General features: G+C 39.1%; 2 protein-coding genes across 5 annotated transcripts in view; both read right to left on the reverse strand.

The window, feature by feature from the left end:
* map3k9 (mitogen-activated protein kinase kinase kinase 9) overlaps positions 1-10,976 on the reverse strand; it is a 39,915-nt gene extending 28,939 nt beyond the window's left edge. The window contains exons 1-5 of the mRNA XM_067420938.1: positions 10,310-10,976; positions 8,054-8,467; positions 5,834-6,014; positions 3,261-3,409; positions 2,649-2,824 (exon numbers count right to left, since the gene is read on the reverse strand). Coding sequence (XP_067277039.1) covers positions 2,649-2,824; positions 3,261-3,409; positions 5,834-6,014; positions 8,054-8,467; positions 10,310-10,688 — 1,299 coding nt within the window. The 5' untranslated portion in view covers positions 10,689-10,976. The remainder of the gene's footprint in view (positions 1-2,648; positions 2,825-3,260; positions 3,410-5,833; positions 6,015-8,053; positions 8,468-10,309) is intronic.
* Positions 10,977-11,744: 768 nt separating this feature from the next.
* slc8a3 (solute carrier family 8 member 3) overlaps positions 11,745-25,981 on the reverse strand; it is a 94,200-nt gene continuing 79,963 nt past the window's right edge. For 2 of the 4 annotated variants that reach the window (XM_067420894.1, XM_067420892.1), the window contains 5 exons: positions 23,022-23,039; positions 22,129-22,253; positions 21,913-22,012; positions 17,246-17,518; positions 11,745-15,646 (listed from right to left, as the gene is read on the reverse strand). In XM_067420894.1, the coding sequence (XP_067276995.1) occupies positions 15,270-15,646; positions 17,246-17,518; positions 21,913-22,012; positions 22,129-22,253; positions 23,022-23,039 (893 nt within the window). In that variant the 3' untranslated portion in view covers positions 11,745-15,269. The remainder of the gene's footprint in view (positions 15,647-17,245; positions 17,519-21,912; positions 22,013-22,128; positions 22,254-23,021; positions 23,040-25,981) is intronic. The other 2 variants (XM_067420895.1, XM_067420896.1) reach the window with 2 other exon arrangements.

Here is a 25,981-nt window from a genome sequence, read left to right on the forward strand (position 1 = left end):
CTACGGCCAGACCATAAAAGGAGGACCTCGGATGCCCTCCTTCTCTCTTACACTCCCCACTCTCTCTTCTCTCTCTGGCTGAACCAACACGTCTTTGTGGCTGGCCCTTGAGCCAGGCCACCAATGCAGGCCCTCCAAGCAGGCCTCAGCTCTTCCAAAAATCTTCTCTTCTACAATCCGATCTTCAAGAACACGAAGCATCGCTAAAGCAAACAGCCGCTTCCCTCCCAACCTCGGAAAGGACCGCCGGACATGCAGGACATTTGAACACGCAGAGACACATACGCACACAAGCGAGAAGCCAAAACGAAACCACAAAGAATGCAAGTATTCTTATTCTTACTGCTGTAAAGAGGGTGTGTTATTCTCCCGTTGGGATAAATTAACTCCGTGAAGGTCGTATTTGGTTGAATTGAAGGAAAGTTGTGTTTCTTACCCTCCCCCACTCTCTTTGTCTCTCTCTCTCTCTCTCTCTTTGTCTCTCTCTCTCTCTTTTATCTCTCTCTAACTTCAGTCTATTCAGTATTCTCTTTTATGTATTCTTTCGTTAATATCTATATTTCTACTCTCTTGATGCATATTTAGTATGTACTTTCTGTGTGAATTGTAGTGTTATTTTTAGTCTGTGTTTATTAAACCTTCAAAAGACATTTAATGAGTTGAATCTGTTATTCTGCCACATACACGAAGTCAATGAAACTTGCGATCTAAACGTTACCTAACTGCTTATGCTACTATGTTAGTAAAGTAAACTGTATGACCATTTGAAATATTGAACTTATCCTGATCAGTAAAGTTAATGTTTCTTATGCGCTCGTAAAGCAGTAATCCATTATTGAGAATTGATTTGAAAAGTCTATAACTAATTTGCAGGACAAACTTAGTAGGATAATTTCAAGCAATTTCATAAAGGGTTACTTGTATTTAATTAAACAATTTTCCCTATCGGAAAATTTTAATACGTAATGAACAACTGGCAAATCATATTCATAAATTCATGAATATTGAATATTAAATCCCTTTTGAGTTAATTATTCCCCGAGACATTAAACTCATGAGTCGTTGTTGTTACAATTTATATGCACGCCCCCAACATTTGCATCTGTCCAACAAGCCGAATCTACTGATGGTTAAACAAGACACTGGAAGATAGCAAAAACGGCTCTCATGACACATAGTTGAGGTTTATTATAATTGGATACCACAACAAATCGTTCGTTTGTTCGGCCCATTTCAAGCAAGCTTCACTCAGCAGCTTAAACTGAAGAAAGGGGCAACTATATTCCTGCACGCAGTAAGTAATTTATCCACTTATTGACAAGCTGTTTAAACAATTTCTGATTAAATTGAAAGTTTCTTAGAGAGACCGCATTGTCTAGAATATGATGCAAGATGCTTGTACAGTAACAATAGGAAACTCCAAGTACCATACAAAACTAGTGTGTCTAATGACAAAGGGTAATATTATTTTGTATTACAAAATACAACCGTAGATACTTTGCTTACAGATCGTTCACGCGATCCTTCTAGCAAACGTCACCTTTTCCACCATATAAGTTAAAACGACAGTCAATGGAGATTGATAAAATGCAGCTTACTTGTTTAAAGGGGGGGTGAAACACTCAGTTTCAGTCAATCTCATGTCAATCTTGAGTACCTATAGAGTAGTATTGCATCCTTCATATCTCCGAAAAGTCTTTAGTTTTATCTTATTTTATGTAGTTAATCAATATCGCACGAAGAGTGCCATTCCATTTTTTCTCCTCCAAAAATCTGCATGATTTAAATGCGATATTAAGTTACTACAACAGTTTAATAAACAATAATTGAATTACAACTACAAAATGTTGCAGAATAATGTACTATATGAATGAATAATAACCTAAAGAACCTTTGTGACAAAAGAGTTCTTTCTTGTCATTATAGAACCTTTTTTAGCATAAAAGGTTCTTTGGAGTTGAGTAAAGAACCCTATGGTTCTATATAGAACCCCAATGAACTTTTTTTTCTAAGAGTGTTAATATGCACCTATAGGCAGGTACACTTCTTGTTACACAGACAGGGATGTGCAGCAGCACACAAACATGCCAAATATTTAAAAAATGTAATGTAAAAGATTATTATTGTGTACATAAACATAAAAATGCCTACATGTAATAATGGATAGTCATTGTCTGTATCAAAATTACTTATTTGCAGTAATTATGAATTAAACTAATTATCTGATTAATCGTGGCAATACTCGTCATAGTGCAAGCGCAACTGGCTTTTAAAGGGAATGGGAGACGACACCCTGTTTGGCTTATTGCACGTTATGTCCAAAACATACCCATGACACATTAAGAGACTAGGAACCCTTTTTGACCATTCGCCCGACAGTTTTTTCCATTGTTAAACTAGCAAAGGTGTATTCGGACATGCCCTAAGTGCACCTAGATTTTTAAAATAGGGCCCTATGTTTACCGGATTACTACTTTTGTCATCATTTTATGTGTATTTGACTGTTTAGGCACAATATATAAGCAGCAAACAGAACTCCGTTGAGAGGCAGCTTTATTTTTATAACTTTAAATAAAAAAAGTCTAGGTATTATTTATAAAGGTGAGTTAATGTGTTTTTGTGTTTTGCTATTTTGAGAGCATGCAAACCTTCTCTTTGGCTCTGAGCTGATCAAACATCTCCTGAACCTCCAGCTTCCAGTCATCCTGTAGGGATAGGAATGAATCTGCTGGCATTTCAAAGAAGCCCGACTCCTCGATAGCTGTCAGCTGGTCTAGAATACTGGTGAAGTATGGTCGAGCATGAGGGTCCACATTCCAACAGTCTAGAGCAGGTGAGAGAAACAAACACCACAGACAGACTGTCAGCTGTCAACAGGCCACTCAGTCTAGAGCAATGAGCCTTTTGGTTAGTGAATCTATTCCTATTCCTATTCGAACTCATTCAAATAAAAAGACATCCAAAAAGAAAAAGATTGTCATCATTTACTCACCTTCAAGTTGTTCCAAGTTGAACTGTAAACAAAATAAGATATTTTAAAGAATATTGGTAATCAAACAGTTGATAGTCAACAGTTTTTTTCCTACTGTGGAAGTCAATGGCTACTGTTAACTGTCTGGTTACCAACATTCTTTAAAATATCTTCTTTAGTGCTCAACACAATTTGGAACAACTTGAAGGAGAGTAAATGATGACAAAATGTCGGTAAACTATCCCAAGTTAATAAGTTACAGTCATTGAAGTATATGAGATTTTCTTGCCTTCCATCAGCCGGGCAAATGGCTCAGGACAGGTGGAGGGGATCGGCAGGGATAGTTTATTCATGGCCACACCGTAAGCTACCGCCAGGCCATCAATGCCACGAAACGGCACCTCTCCTGTCAGCAGCTCCCACAACAAAACTCCATAACTGCGAGTAAGAGACATAGAGAGAGTTTGGAGTTTAAACAAGACTACTGACAACAAGCTGTCACTAACATCATTTGTGCAAAGACTAGCAGAATCCTATACAGCAACACTATAAAATGAATGACAGGTACTATGTTCCAAGTAAACAAAAAGAAACCCTCTATTAACATTTCAAAGTGTACCTTTGCAGTGCCATATTCTTTCAAATGTAAAATATGTGCTTCAGTGGCCAACTGGGCAACATTTTTTGAAACAACACTGACAGAAAAGACAGCTTGGTAAGTTTAAAAACCTTAAAAAGCTATAAATGATAAATCTAAATGTAGATTTCTGTGACTCAGAGGAACACACACACACACACACACACACACACACACACACACACACACACACACACACACACATACACACACACATCACCATGTTAATGTAGGTAGAGAACAACGTATCTAAAGATCCACAGCTCTGACACTTATTGAGAGGTTTCTATTTTTATCTCTAAGCTACCCCCCCCCCACCCCCCTCTGTACTCTGTAATCAGGAATAGCAAAATTCATATATTAATAGCAAAATTCAGACATTATTAGTTAAGCACTGTAAGCACCATACAACACAGAGACCAGCCATAGAAACTGGGCTAATGACACCATTTGTTTGTTACCATGGTAACCGAAACCTTCGTTGGATACTGCCATCTGTGACCTACAGTTTGGCTAACAAAACTGAAATTTGGCTGTACAATTTGTGCTATAAAAACTGTACAAACTGTCTGAATTGCTACCATTATGTATGCATTATTGAATTGCTCTAAATTGCTCCCATTATGTATGTATGCATATGTGTGTGCGTGCGTGCGTGCGTGCGTGTGTGTGTGTGTGTGTGTGTGTGTGTGTGTGTGTGTGCGTGCGCGTGCGCATATGTTTAACTTAATATCCAAATGATATCTATTCAGTATTTTATAAACACTATATTGCCAAATGTTTTGGGACGGGTCAGGCACTGATGTTGGACGAGAAGGCCTGGCTCACAGTTTCCGCTCTAATTCATCCCAAATGTGTTCTATCGGGTTGAGGTCAGTCAAGTTCCTCCACACCAAACTTGCTCAACCATGTCTTTATGGACCTTGCTTTGTGCACTGGTGCACAGTCATGCTGAAACAGGAAGGGGCCATGAAATTGTAAAACTATGTAATTGTCCAAATGTCTTGGTATGCTGAAGCATTAAGAGTTTTTCTTTCACTGGAACTAAGGGGCCAAGCCCAACCCCTGAAAAAAAAACCTCACACCATAATTTGTAACCACACCAAACTTTACACTTGGCACAATGCAGTTGGGCAAGTACCATTTTCCTGTCAACCGCCAAACCCAGACTTGTCCATCGGATTGCCAGACGGAGAAGCGTGATTCGTCATTCCAGAGAACACGTCTCTACTGTTCTAAAGTCCAGTGGCCGCGTGCTTTACACCACTGCATCCGTCGCTTTGCATTACACTTGGTGATGTAAGGCTTGGATGCAGCTGCTCAGCCATAGAAACCTATTCCATGAAGCTTTCATTGTTCTTGAGCTAATCTGAAGTCCACATGAAGTTTTGAGCTCGGTAGCTATTGACTCTACAGAAAGTTGGCGACTTCTGCGCACCGTGCACCTCAGCATGTGCTGACCCTGCTCTGTGATTTTACGTGGCCTACCACTTCATGGCTGAGTTTCTGTGGTTCCCAATTGCTTCCACTTTGTTATAATTGTCACAACCACATTCTGTTTGTGTTAGTTTTCATGAAATATCAGTTGTTTTCACTGGTCACATGTCTTCCTTTGTTCTGTTTTCCCGCCACAATCGGTCACCATGGACACTGATCACATTTATCACAGCTGTTTGTCATTTTAGTTTATCATCTGTGTATTTAAGTTCCTCCTTGTTTTCTATTCATTGTCTGGTATTGTCTGTGTGTGAGTGCACACTGTTGCGCACCCGGCCGTATTTGATAATAAACTTTGTATTTACATTTACCTTAACCTCATCATCATATTCCTTGGACCCGAGTGTGACAATAATACTACTAACAGTTGACCGTAGAATATTTAGTAGTGAGGAGATTTCACGAATGGACAGGTGGCAACCTATTACGGTACTACGCTTGAATTCACTGAGATCCTGAGAGCGACCAACTCATTAGTTAACTGCTCCTATTATTCTCAAATTAAGAAGATTACACTTTTAGATTAGCACATTTACTTTATCTTTTGAATGGTCAAAAATGTATTGTAACTTATTTTACCATATTGCTAGAGAATTTAAAAAATATTATAAAGGAAACACAGGGACAGTTTGAGAAGGTGAAGACTTGCCTGCATGACAGCTACATAGACTGACTTGCCTTTGGTGTAGCTAGGTCAGAATCACTCACACACATTTCCTGGTGCCCACCTCCAAACATCACTGCCCTTGGAGAAGGTCGAAGAGCGGATGACCTCAGGGGCCATCCAGGCGTACGTCCCCGCCGCACTCATCTTTGTGGTCCGATGCCACTCTCGTGCCAAACCGAAATCTGTCACCTTCAGGGTCTTGTTGCTCAGATCATCGTTCTCCACACGTTCCAGAATCAGAACTGTGGGGTGGAGTTAATATCAGATGTGAGGATTGAGTACATGAAACAGAGGGGCTATAGCAAAAATAGAAGTCTGACGGACAGGCAGCTGTGTAAAGGAGCTGTCCGCCGTAGTGGTGCTGACCTGGTCAAAGCTTTTACTGACATAACTTCACAAGCTCTAAACCACATTGGAACATACAGTATTGCATGATTAGAAAAAATGAATATCCAGTGATGTTGGTTGTGCAAGCTGTAACAGTTAAATATTAGATTTAGGATTTTGAATGCTTCTTGATATACAACACAGCTTGACTGTAAGATCCTGAGTGTGTTTATCTGTAAGTTGGTGTTGTTAAAATTAGCTGTCTTTGTTTTTCCACAGCACAACCAATGAAAAGCTTAGAAACTAATCTTTGAACTACAGCGTCCAATTGTCTGCAAGGTCCTATGCTAATTATACCAGAGTGGCCTATGAGAGCCCAGGGCGTGTTTTGAGTAGCCAATCAAGTGGCGAGGAGTGAAGGTGAGTGCAAATCCACTGTAATAAGCTTTGGGTTTAGAGGATCCAATCAGACAAGTCAACTGCCAAACACAGGATTACAATCCAAATTACACACTCAGAGAGCCAATACACTAGCCAAACCCTTCAACTATAAAAACACGCAGCAACATGAAGAATCCCATACAAACCATAACCACGAAACACTAGAAGTCAAGCAAAACTACATGTCTGTAGAAAAGGTCTATGATTGTTCAGACAGACAGGGGTTCTTAATACTGGGGGCCAAAAGGGAGTGCTGATGGCTCCATGGAGAATTTACATATTTTTTACATATTTTTTAGAATTTACATGGAGGGGGAAATACATATTTTTCTTTTTTTCATTGTATTTATTGATTCTAATAATTTGTTGGGCTGCTTTTTGCTTTTCTGCACACATTTGCTGTGGCATTGTTTCAATAAGATTCGATAAGTCAACATTTATATCAATCCAGAGTTGCATTAATTTAAAAAGATCTTGTATTGAGGATGGGGGTGGGGTTAAGATCTGGACTCTGTAGTGGCCAATTCACATAATAATAATAATAATAATAATAATAATAATAATAATAATAATAATAATAATAATAATTTGTTACATTTATATAGCACTTTTCTCTGCACATTAAAGCACTTGGATTTTCACTTGGGAATTTCCTCAACCACCACCAATGTGTAGCATCCACCTGGATGTTGTGACGGCAGCTATATTGCACCAGACACACACACACAAACACACACAGTTTGTTTTTGTGACATATGGGGACATTCCATAGTCGTAATGGTTTTTATACTGTACAAACCGTATTTTCTATCTCCTTACACTGCCCCTGCCCCTAAACCTACACATCACAGGAAACATTCTGCATTTTTACTTTCTTAAAAAAATGTATCCTATATGATTTATAAGCATTTTGAAAAGTGAGGACATGGCCAATGTCCTCATATTGCACCCTCTCCTTGTAATACCTATGTCATACCCATGTCATTATACACATTTGTGTCCTCACAGTCACAAAACATGCCCCCCCCCCCCCCCCCCCCACACACACACACACCAGCTTAATGGTGGAGAGGTGATGAAGCCAATTAGTATATATGGGGATGATAAGAGGCCATGATGATGGACAGAGGCCAATGGGCACATTTGGCCGGGGTTGAAGGACATCCTACAAATTTTAATGACCAAAGAGAGTCAGGACCTCAGTTTAATGTCTCATCCGAAGGACGGTTGTCTTTGACAGTATAGTGTCCACATCACTTTACTATGGCTTTAGGACCCACACAGACGACAGGGTGAGCACCCCCTGCTGGCCTCACTAACACCTCTTCCAACAGCTACCTAGTTTCCAAAGAGGTCTCTCATCCATTTACTGACCAGGCTCAATCCTGCTTAGCTTCAGTGGGCAACCAGTGCTGGGCTAGAGAGGTATATGGCTGCTGGCTCCCTGTATTTTGGGGTCCTTGGCATTAAATGTTTGATATGTTAGGTCTAATAATGGTGGAAGATTTCTTACTGTTGCTGGACTTCAGGTCTCTGTGGATGACGGGTACGATGGCCTGGCAGTGCAGGTAGAGCATGGCACGCGCAATCTGTACCGCCCAGTCTACCAGCGTGGTCGGAGGGATCCGTTTCCCGGCCAAGGCCCGGTTGAGTGGCCCACCGCGGGCATACTCCATGACCAGACAGAGGTTGGGCTCCTGCAGACACACTCCCAGAAGGCCCATGATGTTGGGGTGTTTCAGCATGGCAAAGAGCTTGGCCTCCTGACGGACGCTCTCCAATGTCTGTGACACGTCTTCGTCTGGGTCCCGTCGAGCGGCTTTCACCGCCACCTCCCTCCCTCTCCAAATGGCACGGTACACTTTTCCAAAACCTCCGACGCCGATCATTTCTTCCAGGGCCAGTTCACTGAAATCTATCTGGAGCACTGAAGAGAGAAAGAGAATGAGAATAAGGTAGATTACTTACAAACTGCAATCAGTTATTGATTCCAAATTAGGAATGTAATCCATTACATTACACATTTAAGATAATATAATCTGACTACTTTAAGATTACTTCTGATTTGAATAGGATAATTTATATAAAATACCATACTGATATATAAAATATTCTTTGTTATCAACAAAATGAAGTGCATTAAATATTACATTATGTCAGGGTTTCTTTCCAGACTGGGGTTCGAGAGTTTCATGAAAAGCTATTAAGTAATTAGGTCATAAAATAAACTAAATTAAAATAAATAACTTTAAAATAAAAAACAATACAAATAAAACACTTACTAAATAATTTGTTAACCCATGTAATGTGACCATTAACCCCCATCAGAGAACTGTGAACGTATTATTATTATTATTATTATTATTATATTGACCTCACTTTTTAACTTAAAATCTCAGGGGGTAATTCCTTAGATCAAAGAGGTTATTTGAGAGACTGAATTAGAAAGGGGCAGTACATGAAAACAAACAGGAACTTGTGATTGATGTGTCCTTCAGAGTAAAAGCTCAAATGTGTGATAGACGGAGGCAGAGAAATATCAGCATTCATTTGCAGAAAGCACATTCAGACGGTGGGACACATGCTTTAAAACTGATGGCTGACGTGGAAGAAAATGGAAAGCAGTAAAACAAAAAGATGTGTGCGAGACCGTCTCCTCCTCTCCCTGGCAGTCATGATGACGGTGTGTCTGGGCCACTGTGTCTCTTATTAATATTGCAGCCGGCAGGAACCACATAATAAAAAAGTAGGCCAGCAGCCATTCAGGATAAGCAGACGACCACCAGCAACACATAACATGCGACTGACAACACACGCACCATAACAGCGAGCATGAGAGATACAAAACATTTAAGGTATGTACACTTCCTCATCATAAGCACAAACACAACAACACTGAATTCACATAAAAATACTGGAAAACCTCAAACCCACAAATACACTAGCAACTAGTCCTTTGCGCCAATAAAATGTTGAGCCTGATGTGGAAGAAATTGACTGGCCTGCCCAAAACCCAGAATAAGCACTTGTGTCTGAATGGGTGCAGATTTAAAGATGTGTAAGCCTGCTGAAAAATCCATATTAAGGGAAAGTTCATCTGAAATGACAAATACTGTGTGTATATATATATATAAAATGAAAGTTAAAAAAATGAAAGTCATTGGGGATCAATGTTGTTCTTTCTTTTGTGATCCACAGAAGAAAATCATTGAGTTTTGGAGTAAAGGGGTTAACGCAGACAGATTTTTCATTTTTAGATGAACTATTCCTTTAAGATTGTAGTTAGTCTTTTGGAACATGACAGCTGTGATCAGCTGGTTCAAACTGGGTTATAGGGACCACTAGGCCATCATTGACCAGCTATCAGATGTTTTCTTGAAAATGGTTGCTGGTTGACCAACTAAAGACCATTTGGAACAATCTCTTATCAAGTCTAAGCTCGTTTGCTGGTCTAGTTAGTCTCCCAGCCTGGTCAGTTGGCTGATTTAGAGAGGTTTTGTGGACTTCTCAGCTGGTTAGATTGGAAGGTGAGCTGGCTGACCAGTAAACCAGTTGAGCTCCAGTTTGGCTATTAGGCTATGGAAGACCAGTAAACCATCTTAGGGTGGTTTAAGAGTGATTTTTTTTCTTTTTTCTTCAGTAGATGGAGAATGTGTGTGAATGTTTATCAGTGTGGGGGAAAACACACAGAGCCTAAAACATTTGATCTGCTATAGTGAAGGTTGATGTATATATGCTATTATGTAGATAAATATATTAAATTACTCACAGTGCAACTGAGGCACCGAATAATCCCCGTAGTCTTCCGGCGTGTCCCGGATCTTCTCTGAGATACCATTACTGCTCACGTAGTTACTTGGGAAAATACCAACCCGGTCCTCGATCATACCTGTCCACCACCCCTCATCCCCGGACACCAGCGAGTCCTTGGACAACACCTCTACCCGATCCCCCTTCCGCAGACTGAGCTCATCCTCTGCGGTAGCTTCGTAATCGAACACGGCGGTCCAGTATCCGGCTCCGGACGGGGACACCGTCGCCGCAGGAGCAAATGCAAGGAGACGAGATTCCGGCCGGGGCTCTGCGGCTTCATCGCCGCTTTTGCTGTCCGGGCCGCTGCTGTTAAAGGGGAAACTGAAAGCATCCATGCTGCCGATCCATAAGGGCGACCCGGCCCGGTTCAGCTCATCACCAGCCGCAAAGCTCAGGACCAGGCGCAAAGTCGCAGCATAAGTAGCTACTAATCCGAGCAGCTTCTCGCCTCAACGAGCTCCAGCCATGCCGCCCGCTGCATACGGGACCGCTCGGGCTCGTTAAATGATCTCTCGGTCCCGAACATAAGGCACTTTTTGCTTTAATTGGCTACAACATTGTCCCGCACCCCTCAGCCGCTCCTGATCCAGCACTCGGCCCCCCTCCCAGCACATGATTCCAGTGGTTTAACGTGTTAACGAATCCTCGATTTCCGCGTTTTGATTGGCGAAATGGCGCATCAATCACATCTCGCCTCTTTTTAGGACCCGCCCACTAAATCTCTATCACAGCAAATGCGGGAGAATCATTTCAGCACTATGGGGTTGGACAGCGCGCGGGCGCACCAACAGAAAGAGGTTGAGTTGAGCAGAAAAATCAATACATTTATATTCAACACTGCAAATATAGTCAAAGACCACAATTAGCTTCTTTCAGCACATATATGAGGCAAGGAGAACAATTTACATTACAGGGCGAGACAGATTTGTTTCGACACATTTACACTAGTGAATAGGTTTACTTAGGCTAGCCTACAGACAGACGTTTCTAAGGCTTTACACAGCTATTGGCTTTTAATCTAAGCATAAACAGTAAAATAATTATGAAACTAAATATTTTATGAAACAGCGAAATGTATAGTTCACAAAAGCATCAGATTACTGTTTTGGCAAATGTGTTTCAATAATAAAAATGTCTAATTTTAAAATGCGTAACAACTTGGCCTCATCTGACGTTTATGAGAAATACAGTTATGCCTACAGTATTTAGTCAAATTATAGGCTACCTTTATTATTTAGTCAACTCTCTTCTGAATGCAAGTCCGGTTTTATTGTAAAACAATTATACATATATAGCATTTTTATGATATTCAAATGTGTGACTGTTGTGACTAAGTGACAATCTGACAGAAATACAGATAAGATAAAATTGATCACAACTGATATCGGAGAGATTTTTCAAGTATTTTTTATTTTTCTGTTGACCAAGATAATTTAAAATAAATAACTCAGCGGACATAAATGAATTAAATTAAGGTAAATTCCATGCATAATTCCCTGAAAATAAAACACGTCTTTTGTGAGGAGTAAAAAAAAGAAAAGAAAAAAAACAGCAATAAATGACCATAACCACCATCTGCTTCATCACCAGGCTGAAGAGGAGTGTGTTTGTGTGAGAGAGTCAGACCCCTGATACATTTGTAAGACTTGCGTGATTTCAAGGTTATAAGTGACATCATCTGAAATCTCTTAATCTAGTTCACCTGCATCTAAACAGCTGGAAGTGTTAGTTGGCAGTAGAGAAGTTCAAAGCTGGTGGTTTCAGCTGACTTTCATGCTCAACCATCATCCTACCTGGAGGCTCACCTGCACCTTTTCATAACAGACATCAGCAGTGTAAAGTTAACTTAAGTGTGCATGTGTGAGTGTATACTATACATCTAAGTGTGTGTGATTTGATCTAAGCAGAGGCAGGAAGAGCAATGCAAAGTCTGAAACACTTGAGCCCAACACTGAGTAACCGTTGGCCAGGTTGGATTCACAAGAGGTTTACAAGACTGATACCTCTACCACAAACCCCTCAAAGATACACATGCTCACATGTGCACAGATATGGTGAAGATCTACTGTAGTTTAGCTGCCCTCTGAATCAGACAGGACACGTTCAACAACACATGCTGGCAGAAAACAAGAGGCTTACTGAAAGTCGAATACAGTGTAAATGTACTGATATTTCTCTTCATAAGCATATTTATCATCATGCCTAATACTGGTACACAGAGCAGCATGAAGTGTGTGAGTGGCTGTGTTCCAAAACCAAGTGAGCTGCCTTGCTGTCTACTGCCTACACAGGGAACATCAGAAACTTACAATTCATTCGAAGGAGTTAACCTAACAATGTTATCGCATAAAAATACTAAGCGAGGCTGCGTTTATTTTAGCAAAAACAGTATACTCTGAAATATAACATGATATTTCGATTTTAATATATTATAAAAAAAGCAATCTATTCGTTATGGCAAAGCTGAATTCTCAGCATGATTACTCCAGTCTTCAGTGTCACATGATCCTAGAAATCATTCTATTATACTGATTTGGTGCTTCAGAAATATTAAAGATGATAAGTTTTTTTGTTGTTATTGTGAAAACCATAATACAATTTTTTCTTTGATGAATAGAAAAGGTAAAATAACGGCATTTATTTGCAGTATAAATCTTTTGTAACATTATAAATGTCTTTACTGTCACTTTTGATCCATTTAATGCTTTCTAGCTGAATAAAAGTATACATTTCTTAAGAAAAATTGCACTGACGTCAAACTGTTGAACGGTAGTGTACATAATGAGAGAGAATTTTTTAATTATTTTTTAATTGAGAATTAACTTTTTTAACAATACATTTTGGACAATGCTTTTTAGCATTTTGGATGGATATTTCCATTGAGCTCACTGCAACGAATTAAGAGGTTCTCCTAGAAGAATACAAGCAATTCTGACAAAAATATGGCCAAAATGAGGCATCTTAGAAGGCTGCATAATCATTTGCATATATTATATGTATATGATGCTGTCTATGTAGGCAGTACATGCTCACAAAGTCAGTGTATGTGGATAAAGAATGTGTATGTTGTGTAGCTAAACTAAACACACTCCTGCCTTTCTGTACAAAAACAGAAGTTGAAATGATAAAAACCCATAAAGAGCACGGCTGAATGTTCAGTGCGATTTGTTGTGAGCGGTCTGCAAGTGGTTCTTTTCTTTAAAGCACATTGATTATGAAAAAAGTAGGAAGCACAGAGCAGGCTGAAGCAATGCCAGCAAGTACATTTGCAAATTTCGATGGAGAGTTTCAGAGAAGAAACCCATTTTCAACTGCGTTCTCACACGCGCACATAAATAGCTGTATATGATTGTAAACTATAAAAATGGAACACGTCTTCGGTAGGTGCTGTGATCCAAACACCGTTGTCCAGGACACATCTGATTTGGCCTGTATTTGCAATGAGACATCCAACATACGCACACTCACACACACAAAATGCATGATGAACATAGAGAGGAGAAACAGGGATGTGGCCCCCCTGTGGCCCAGAGAACCACTGCAACTTCTGGGTGGCAGTCTAAGGTTCTGTTCTTTGGTTCTGGGCTCTTATTGGCCATCCTGAAAATTTTCTCATGACATCACTTCCCCCAGATAATACAGAACCCCCACCCACATCCTCCCTTACAGCTAAAATAGGCACGAAAAACACTTTCGTCGGTCAGATGAATGGATGACCGCGCTTGAAACTGATGCAGCTCTGCCTAAAATCTTTCTACGGCTTGCTGGAACGAAAAAAAACCCTCCAAAATCACGCAACAGCCTCGAGCTGTTTGTACCGCTCCATTCTTGCTCTCTTCTGGACCGAAGGCGTGTAAACATTACGAACCACATTAAAGGCCCCAATGAAATACACTCAGATTTCACCACCGATATCACTTCAGACACTGTTTAGATGCACACTTAAATGGTCATGTGATTCTATACAGAGGGACTCTCTGGGGTGAAGTGGGGGTGGAAGATCTCTTTGGGGTGCTTTATATTTGTTCAACGACACTGAAAGACTAAAATACAAACATTTTTTTTTTTAAAACAACAACAACTGTAATAGCAGATGCAGTGCGCTTTCCTTCACCGTGTTATCAGAAAATACACTAGTGATTCGTTTTTATGAACGTGTAGCGGGTTCAAATGCAAAAAAGGCCTCGTTTTCCCTCTTTAACACCTGTTTTTTGTTTTTGCATTCTGTTCTGCGACCCTCTGAGGCCTCTGTGATACTTGATAAAACAACACTTGGCAAGGAAGGAAATACACAAAACAGAAAATATATGGAAGCAGATTATATCCATACAGGGAGGAAATGCAGTGTTCAGCCATTGTTCATATTCGTCTCTCTTCCCCGTGTTCGGTGTTTCCCGAGCCAGGACTTTGGCCTGACGGTAAAAGCTGTAAGCTCTGTGAGTTCTTATTAAACTAAACAAGGAAAAAATAAATAAAAACTTTATGGGTCCTTCAAATGTCACTCAATAACATGTAGTTATATATTTTCATTTTTCTGTTGAAATATTACTTCTAATCCTGGAAGCAGATTTGAAAATAGTCCTTTGAATCCTTTAATTCTTTTTGTTATTTTTTTGTGTCTTTTTTTCCCAAAATACTTTTCATTAGAAAAAAGTCGTTCTCAGCAGGTGTTGAGAAAAATATAGACTGTGAAAAGCTCAGACTCCAGGTTAAGACTGTCCCACCCCTTAGAGAGATGCTTCACACTCTTCATCTTCAGCACAAAGGTATCTGAAGAATGAATGTCCTGCTTAAAACCTTAGCGACCTTTTCCGATCAACCCTCAGCGCTTACTCTGTCATTTACGACTAGAAGAAGTTTTCTCGCATCTATCTCTCCTCAACTCCGACCCCCATCCCCGCCCTTATCTATTCTCTTCAGAAGCCCTGTATATGACAGTAAGCCTCGAGACTGGAGAAAAGGATGTAGAGAAACCAGAGACTGAAGAAAAAGAGTGTCGTGAGGATGCGCTGTCCGCGTGGGCCGCCCAGCTCTCCGCCGATGTGAGGCCTGCGCCGGTACAGCAGGACGCCCACCGCCAGGAAGGCAAAGATGGTGAAGAGAGTGACCGAAAATGCCAGGGAACCTGCTGGCACCTCGAACGCACGACCCTGCATCTGCCAGTAGATGGCGGCCACAGACCACGCCACACCGATTCCCAGGAAAACGTTCACGGCATTGCTACCGGTCACGTTACCGATGGACGCGTCTGCGTAACTGTCCTGCACCGCTGAAACTTTACTGGCAAAGGTATCTGAGGGGAAAAGAGAGATGCTGATGGAGATGCTTTCAGAAAATAGCATAATAATCTATGATTAACACAATGAGTCAAATTAGGAGGAAACTAAAATGTACTCATTTTATGAGATTAAAAAGTACAACGTACAGTATCAAAATATCCCCCCTGATCCAAAAATAAGCAGCAAAATGTACTTTTCTGACATCAGACAGCTCGCCTCATTAAACGCAAAGGTCCAATAAAGAAACTGGTTATTCAAAAACAAATCATCTCAAACTTTACTAACTAGAAGTGGACCTCAGGGAAAACCATAAAATAATAACAATTTACACTCAGTTCAAAAGTTTTATGGCTGGCAAGGTGTTTTAATGTCTCTTATGCTCACCAAGGCTACATTTATTTAATTGAAAATACTGTAGTAGCAGTAATACTGTTATATATTATTAATTATTTAATAATTAATTTTAAAACTTGCTGAATTTTTTTGTGTGTCACATGATCCCTTTGATATTATTATTTTGATCCATTATCATTAAAATTTTATTTTATTTTGTATAGTTTTGATGTGTTTTTGTCATTTTTTATATTTTTTTAATATGTCTATATAGTCATTTAAAATTATTTTAGTTTTCGTTATTTTAGTTATTCAAACTACACTCAAAAAAAGATTGTATGATGCTGTTGACTTTATTTAAGTAACTCATCTTGATTTAACAGCATTATATCAGGTTTCTGGTTCAAATGTAACCGCTTCATGTTATATTGACTTAAAACCGTTACTCTTAGACATAACTTAATGTTTTTATTTTCCAGTAACATGATTCAATAAGGTTATCCAATCAAACGGGACATTCACTTCCCATCATGCTTGGCAAAGGGGCTGAATTCAAAGAGTAAATGTTTAAATAAAGTGCTATCTTATGCCTTTTTAGCAAGATGAGAAAACGGAGAGACTTTAATGTTTAATGTTGGCATTTAAAAGTGTGTGTTATGTGAGTGTTTTTAGAGGTTATATTGTGGTGAAGTGTAGAGCGTGTGCTCAGGCTGAGGATCTGCTAATAACAATTAAAGATGATTTAAGAATAAAAAATAATACTTTGAGCTCGCCATGGATGTAACAAAACCATCTTCTGGCTAGCCAATACGATTTTGTAAAAGATTTTCTTGTTAGATAACATTTGTAAATTTGTAATTAAACTGGATTACTTGTTCTGGTTTTTGTTTGATATTCATTTTAGAATAAATTAACTTAATAGTTTTGGGCAAAATTAAGAATCTTATTAACCGGATTCAACTAAATGGCATTGAAATAACCTGACGTAAAAAACATAATTTTACTGAAATAAACAATGTTAAATAAATTCAACATAACCCAGTTACGTGGAACCAGTTGACATAAAAAAGTTAAGTAAGTCCAACGTATCATTTTTTTTAGTGTAAATGAATACGCAAAATGTTGACAATTTTTGTGAAAACTGTGATACAATTTCTTTAAATACTATTAATTTTATTAAACCCACACTTGTCAAAGTTAGGGTCTATGATATGACCCCTTTAAAACTGTATTCATAACAATGCGTCATGTGGGCAATTAAAAGCATAAAAAAAACTTACCAGGGATGGATGTTCCCAGGGCTACAAACACCACAGCGGTGACGGAGTCCTTCAGGCCAATGGTGCAGCCAAAGTGACTGGCTAGGTCACCAATCACAGCAGTCAAAAGACCGATGATCACTATAGAAACAATGAAACACGCCCAACCGTTCCAGTATTCCGTGGGCGGGACGCAGGCAAACAGAACCTTCCAGAACACAGTCAGGAAGTGCATGACATAGTCAAAACAAGATGGCAGACGTTCTTCTCCACCCTCATCCTCATCCTCATCTCCTGAGATAAAGACAGAAAGATGGGGGGAGGGGGTGTGGGGGAGGAAAAATAAGAAAATGAACAATGTTAGTATTGTTGTCACCCATATATATTATATCACTCATATATATACAACTTCCATACCTGACCAAAGCCATCTCTTTTAAATTGTGGGTCCTGTTGCCTTGGTAACGCTGAATGTTTGATTGTCACGGTAATTGAAGGCTATATACTGTGACAGCAGTGATTTTATTTCTACACAGGGTCATAAAAGACTAATATGTAGGATTTGGGGGGGGGGGGGGGGCGATGAATTTAAACATGGGAATACATATCCAAACAGAGAAGATAATGCTACACTTTTATTGGTAGCTAAAATCATTATTAAATGATCAATTTTTAGTAAATGAACAAGGGTACAGAGATCAGTAGAACCGTGTAGGAGTATTGTGGGCACAGTTTTCATGTGGGCCGGGTAATATGTCACAGAAGAGATTTAAAAAAAAGAAGGAGTCTGTGTGCAATATGAACATGAGTATACGTTTATATAATAACTGAGAAGACCCACACAAGTTGCTTTTAGTACATGTATCGGTAACACTTTACAATAAGGTCTCATTTGTTAACATTAGTTAATGTATCAACTACCATGAACTAATCTTAACAAATACAACTTTTGATTTTAATAAACATTGTAGAAGTGCAGTTCTTTATTATTTTAGGTAAACTAAATAAAGCTTATTGTAAAGTGTTACCCATGTGACTGTCTTCACTTCTGTTCAAAAGTTTTGAATTTGCTTGTTAAAAAATATAGTTAAAACAGTAATTTGTAAAATATTATTACTATTTATAATGTGTTTTCTGTTTATGTTTTAAAATGTAATTTATTCCTGTGAAGGCAAGGCTGAATTTTCAGCACCATTACTCCAGTCTTCAGTGCCACATGATCCTTTAGGCCCTGTTACCACCGGGTAGTAAGAAGTTTTTTGGTTGATCGGATCACAAGTGGATGACGCCAAATCGAAAGATCTGAAAAAAATACCTCCATACATTTACCTCCCCATAGATCCTTCCCTCAATGAAATCAGGACAGAAGTGGTTATAAGTGAACAAAAGAGACGGATTAAAACACCAAGTGTACGGCCTGGGCTGTGGCCGACAACAGCCTCTAATAAACACCCCTTGTTATCAAAAACGTCTCATACTTGTCTGAGAACATACAATATCTGTGTGGAAACAGTTAACCCTCTGGTCCTCTTCGTTTTAGGGTTACACTTGTCCTCCTCCCGGTCAAAAGCGACCGAAGCCACCCCCCACCCCACCCCCCAGGAAAACCAATGAAATTTATTTTAGTTCAATAAGATTTTTTGATTTAGAATTTTGAGGGAATTTTGTGATAATATGCAATATTTATACAATTTTTATTAGCTATTTTTCCCCATTAAAAATAATACATTTATAAAAATAAAAATAAAAATTCAATTAAAACAGTATTCCATGTTAGAATAGAGACAGGGCAATCAAAATAAAAAAATCATTTTGAAATTAGTTATTGGCCCCTGGTGGCAGTAAAAACGGATTTAATGCCCTGTTATCCTATATACCTCTATTTACGTGGCTTATAAATTCTTTAGTGTTTTTAGACATAAATACTTATTTTTATTAAGTTGTGGATTTGGATTTAGACATTCTCAAAGACTATTTTTTGTCAAGGTTTAGATTTTTTTTTTAAATTATGTTGATTTGAAATTTCAGTTTTTGGATTAATTTTACTACATTCACACCTAGCACAGAGGAGAACATTTTGAACATAAAACAGAAAAAATCAATAAAAATGTAACAAAAATGAACAGGTATGTTTTATCACCGTATAATTGATCTGATTTTAAAGACTTATTTGAGACTTTTGGCTCAATTTTACCACATTAATAACAGCCACCAGTTCATTTGTGTATATTATTGTTTACATGATGTGTGTGTGTCTCTGAGTGTTTGTGTCTGTTTTGAACTCTTGATGTTTTAGAGTGTAACCTCTTCCTTGTTGTTGTTGCTGCTTTTACTTCATTGTGGGGGTGTTGGTTGTGTTTATTTTGCACTCTTGATATTTTAGTGTCACTGCTACATTGCTATGTACTTTTTTTCAGGTTAATGGCTGATTTGTGGTTTGTATCACCAAAAGATTCCCTGAGTTTTTGTGTTTTTGCATATTTCCCATTCATTTCCTATGTCTGTAATTTTTGACCGAAGAGGACATGAGTTAATGAATAGAAAGTTCAAAAGAACCGCATTTATTTGAAATAGAAATCTTTTTGGTAACATTATAATGATAACTTTTGATCAATTAAATGCATACTTGCTGAGTTAAAGCACTCATTTATATTCTTACTGACCCCTTATATTTATATATTTATGTATATACCGATCAGGCATTACATTATGATATTAATATTCCTAATATTATGTTGGTCTTCCTTTTGCTGCCTTGACCCATCGAGGCATGGACTCCACTAGACCCCTGTAGGTGTGCTGTGGTATATAGCACCAAGATGTTAGTAGCAGATCGTTTAAGTCCAGTAAGTTGTTAGGTGGGGCCTTCATGGATCGGACTTGTTTGTTCAGCACATCCCACAGGTGCTTAATTGGATTAAGATCTGGGGAATTTGGAAGCCAAGTCAACACCTCAAATTCGTGCTCCTCAAATCATTTCTGAACCATTTTTGCTTTGTGCCAGGGCACATTATCCTGCTGAAAGAGGCCACAGCCATCAGGAAAAAAGTTTCCATAAAAAAGGTGTACATGGTCTGCAACAATGCTTAGGTAGGTTGTACGTGTCAAAGTAACATCCACATGGATGGCAGGACCCAAGGTTTCCCAGCAGAACATTTCCCAAAGCATCACACTGCCACTGCCAGCTTGCCTTCTTCCCATAGTGCATCCTGGTGCCATGTGTTCCAAAAAAATGTGATGTAAAAGAAAACTTGATTCATCCGACGAGGCCACCTTCTTCCATTGCTACATAGTCTAGTTCTGATGCTCACGTGCCCACTGATGGTGCTTTCACAGTAGACAGGGGTCAACACATGGGCACCCTGACTGGTCTGCGGCTATGCAGCCCCATACACAACGAACTGCGATGCACTGTGGTTTCTGACACTTTTCTATCAGAACCAGCATTAACTTCTTGAACAATATGAGCTATAGTAGCTCGTCTGTTTGATTGGACCACACGGGCAAGCCTTCGCTCCCCACGTGCATCAATGAGCCTTGGCCGCCCATGACCTTGTTGCCGGTTCACCACTGTTGCTTCCTCAGGCCACTTTTGATAGACAATGACCACTGCAGACTGGGAACACCCCACAAGAGCCGCAGTTTTGGAGATGCCCCAGTCGTCTAGCCATCACAATTTGGCTCTTGTCAAACTCGCTCAAATCCTTATGCTTGCCCATTTTTCCTGCTTGTAACACAACAGCTTTGAGGTAAAAACTTTTACTTGCTGCCTAATATATCCCACCCACTAACAGGTGCAGTGATGAAGAGATAATCAGTGTTATTCACTTCACCTGTTATAATGTTATGCCTGATCGGTGTATATGGAATATATATGGTGGATAATAGATATAATTGGTGTCTAGAAAAACAGATGCTGCGTCCCAATTCGCCTACTTATACTACGTCCTAAAAGTATGTACTCTTTTTGTGAAGAAAAGGTATATACTTTTTAGTGTGTAGCAGAAACGTATGCAAGCTTCGGACTCTGTCGCTTAGTTACGTGCATCCCGTCATCGTTTATCTGCCCTGTCAATCATCGTCAGATTCGTCACAGTTCAAATCCTCCACATTCAGTTTAATCTCCTACCGTATCGGAGAGAAATGTAACCGCTCGTTGATCTGCCATGTGTGGGTCTTTAATGCAGAGACTCTCCTCATGTGTTTGCAGTTTAAATATAATGATGCATTTAAAAGTTAATGGCCAAACGTGTCATTAAAAAAGTTCAAAATGCTGCTGCAGGTGAAATATAATGTGGACAACACTGAATAAATATATTTTTGTCAGGTTAAATATTGATAGTTGGTCACTCAAACCCCTTTATCTAAACTTCTCTACTTAACCGCCGGACTCGCACATCCATCATGTTTGTAGTTTTTTTAACGCTTTTTGTCCGCGTTTGTAGTTCTAATCAAATCCTCGTCCAACTCGCAATGGGTTGTGGGTAATATCAGCCATTAGAGTGCCCATCGTTCCATACTTTGAATTCGGACCGGAAATAGTAAACCATCCGGGAATCTTTGGAATACTCTTTTCAACATACTTCGATTTGGGACATACTAATTCTATTTTCGAATACTATTTAGGATGGATAGTATGTGAATTGGGACGCATGGACAGATTGTTTTGTTTTAGTGTTGGTAATCACCTGCACTGACGGTTATGGCCTCCATAAATTGTTCTCTCCAGGAATTTGTTCCCACGACCAGAGCCAGGTTAGTCTTCTTGATCAGCTTATCTACTGTACTCTACAGCAAAAACACACAACAACAACAAAACAGATGTTGAATAATCATCATAATAAAGATTCTTCCATAGTGCAAAAGACTGCTGCTGGTCTCCTGAATTCTTCATGCGTGTGTACCTTAAACTCATACGACTCCTCAATGATGATCTCTATTTTTGCATGCTCGCCCAATACAGGCTTCCCCATCTCTGCTATTCTTCTCGCTTCCTCTTCCTCTGATGACATCTTCCTGTCTGGAATATCTACAAGAGATTAAGAGATGGAGAGAAACTTTTGTGTTGGATTGTGTCATATTGGTACATCAAACACACACACACACGCACACGCACACGCGCACACGCACGCACACACACTTCAATAAGATTGTGCAGAAAATCACACGCATTCTGTAATTCCTGCCTTTTAAAGATTATTCATTAATATTCCTGAATATTCATTGTGCATTTAAATGCACGAAATTCATGTGCGTATTTAGAGTCAACTCATTCAGGAAACACAAGCACAGCAAATTTGTGTAAAATGTTCATAAAGTCATTCTTGCATAAGTTGTCACACTGAATCGAATGTGACTACTTATGTAACAGCACTTTTACCAACAATTTATACAGAAATTGGTTCTGCTGTTGTTTTATGAATGAGGCCGACTGTCACTACAGTTTCTCTTACTAGAGAGACTACACATGCAAACACACATGACAGATTAACAGACAAACTTTGACTGAAACAAGTGTGAGCTTCGTTGTTGAACTGAGTGATTCAGGAGGACAACAGCACATACACACACACCACAAATACACAAATAAAGCCTGAAAGTTGAGATGAACTTTCAAAAGACCCTGCAACCCAAAGCTTATCTTCTCGTGCACGTGTTACACCACACACAAACCTGGAGACACACGTGTGTGTTCATCCACAGAGTGAGGCAGACGAGACCACAATAACTGCAGATGGCCCCATCTTGCCTCACACACACACACACACACACACACACATACACAACTCAAACTTACCATCAGCTAATAACAGAGCTGTGTGTGGATAAAAGAGAAAGGGAGGGGTGGAATGACATGAAGAACAAATTAGACAAATAATGGTGGAGGGAAATGCAGTGAGATGTTGGACAGGATTTATTTACTCTGATAAGCATGAATAAAAATATTCGCAGCCTCTGGCGTTTCATCACCCAGCCCAGAATCTCTGAGCCGGACAGGTGCGACAGGTGTGACCGGGCAGATGTGATCAGATGTGATAGTGTGGGCCGATCTAGAGCTCCAGAGCAGGTGGTTGCCCGTGGCAACGGGAGTGTCGTGGTAGCATTTGAGATGAAGCAACAGAACAAAGAGGTGCTAAAGCTACGCTGATTATTCACACACGTTTGCTTTCCTATCGTGATGCGGATTTTCCAATGGCGTTAATGATACTGTCTTTCCTCTAACCCCTTAGAAAAACATTTGTGCATTTTCATATTTATATCAAAATATTATTTCCAAACCTGTATGATTTTCCTTCTTTTTTTTCTGTATAATTCCGAGGGAGAGGTTTGGGGTGTCAAAAAAAAACAAAACAATCAGAGGCTTCATGACTTTTCCAGATGTTAGTTATGATGATTTGTAAATATTAAACCCTATTTCTATCCAATAAAATATGTATGGCATAACAGTGTCAATTTATTCTAAGAATATTCTAAGCATATGAATTCATTCTTTAGAATGAATTAATATGCAAGATATTTCAGATCTAGAATTTTTTTCAAGAAAGCAGTTACCTTAAAATAAGACATATTGATTGTTTTTTAAAGGATTAGTTTACTTTAAAATGAAAATTACACTGTTAGAAGAAAAGGTTCTATATAGAACCTTAAAAAGTTTTATCGGCGCTACGTATTTGGAACCCCTAAAAGGTTCTATATTGAACCCTTTTTAAGTGCCAAAAGGGTTTTTTCTTGTCGTTATAGAACCTCTTTTAGCATAAAAGGTTCTTTGGAGTATACTCAACTCCAAAGAACCTTCAAGCTATCCTAGGTGTATTTGACTTTCTTATTTCAGACGAAAACAATCAGTTATATTTAGTTAAGTTTATATAAGAGTTATATTACTAAGTATCCTCATGTTTCCATGCTTTATAATGGCATATCCATATATACAACTTTATAAAGAAAAGTATTTAGCTTTCGCCAGACCGCCTTTCTTACTCAACTTACGCAGAAAGTGTAACGCCTCTCGCAGTTCAAAATGCTTACGCTACGTCTGACGTTATTCGTCACATCAGTTATGCTTTTTCCGTAAGTTGAATATGCAACGCTGGAGGATATTTTACTTTTTTTAACATGTTAATATTAATATTTTTTCTACAGAAAAGCATCAATTTGCTTCAGAAGGCATTTATTAAACCCTCGGAGTCGAGTGTGGATTACGCTTATGAAGGATGGATGCACTTTTTTAAGCTTCAAACTCATGGGCCCCATTCACTGCCATTATTAAGATTGGAAACATCAGGTTATTTATTCATATTACTCCGACTGTGTTCATCAGAAAGAAGAAAGTCATATAGGATGTCTTGAGGGTAAATAAATCATGGGGTAATTTTCATTTTAAAGTGAACTAATCCAATTTATTTACAAAATATGAATCTCCATTGTGTGTTCATGAAAGCACCACGACACGTGTGTGTTGATGCGAGAGCAGATGTTGCTGTGTGAACGCAGCATTTCATATTTTTGAAGATGAAATGGTAAATAGTAAAGAAAACAAAGTACTCGCATCACCTAATAAAAATGAGGTCAAACCACTTGATGGATTACTTGATGTCTTTACGGGGGATGAAAAGTGGTAGCAGAATAGGCTGTAAATGGTAGTAACATAGGCTGTCAATGGAGCGTCAGAAAGCCCTCAGATTTCATTAAAAAAGATCTTCATTTATGTCCAAAGATGAGTGAAAGTCTTACGGGTTTGGAATGACATGAGGGTGAGTAATTAATGACAGACTGACAGAACAAACCCTTTAAGTCATTGAGGCTACTTTGGAAGTTTGTTAAGGGATCAGTGGATTATATTATGACAGAATTGTACTTTTTGAATGAAATATCACTTTAAAACCATAATTTTCCATTTGTTAATGCGTTAGGTATCCCGAATTAACAACAATGATTTTTTTACAACATTTATTAGTATCATGACCCACACACATTTGCACAAGTATGAGCACCAACTGAAGGAATCAATTTCTCTGTCTCTCCATTACTCTTTTTTCTTTTTGTGTGTATAATGACTTTAATAGTTCTGTAATCAGTGCTGTAATTTTCTGTTGCTGAGGATGAATGAGATGGCGAACAAACAAGCTTTGATTAAGTGTGTGTGTATGTGTGTGCTGAGATGAAAATATCGACCCATAATGAGAAGCTGGATGTGTAAATAAGCCCATAATTTAGCCTTGAATGTGTCTGCGAGAAGGGGTGGGGGGTGTCTTGATGCACATTATTAACCTGTAATTTGTGTAGCATCGTCAGCTCTAGGTTTTTCAACATGTCTGCTTCATGACAGCACAAACAGACGTGTCAAACACACAAAGGAATTCATTGAATCTATTGTCACTTTCAGTCTCTCACTGTTCTTTCTCGGAAGCTTCGATTCAGTTCAGTGCAAATCTACTGCACATCAGCACTAGCAACAACTGATGGTACCCTGGCAACAGATCCCAGACTCCAGGCACTCTCCGCCCTACGTTCTGTGAGGTAAAGGGATCGTGGGATGTAGGTGTGGATATTCAGGCGAAAACTCCCCTGTTGTTGGCTCATTCACAGCTAATCCCCCATAACACACATGAATGCTGATATAGCAACACACACGCACACAGAGTGAGGTGCTATTTTTGTGAGCTGTTGACAATTCCGTGATAAAATGATTAACTTCTGATGATCTTGTCTCTAAACATATTCATATGGGACATGTGGCAGGGGTGTTGCAGGTTTGGG

Source organism: Pseudorasbora parva, chromosome 17, assembly GCF_024679245.1.
Source record: "Pseudorasbora parva isolate DD20220531a chromosome 17, ASM2467924v1, whole genome shotgun sequence".
Classification (NCBI taxonomy): Eukaryota; Metazoa; Chordata; class Actinopteri; order Cypriniformes; family Gobionidae; genus Pseudorasbora; species Pseudorasbora parva.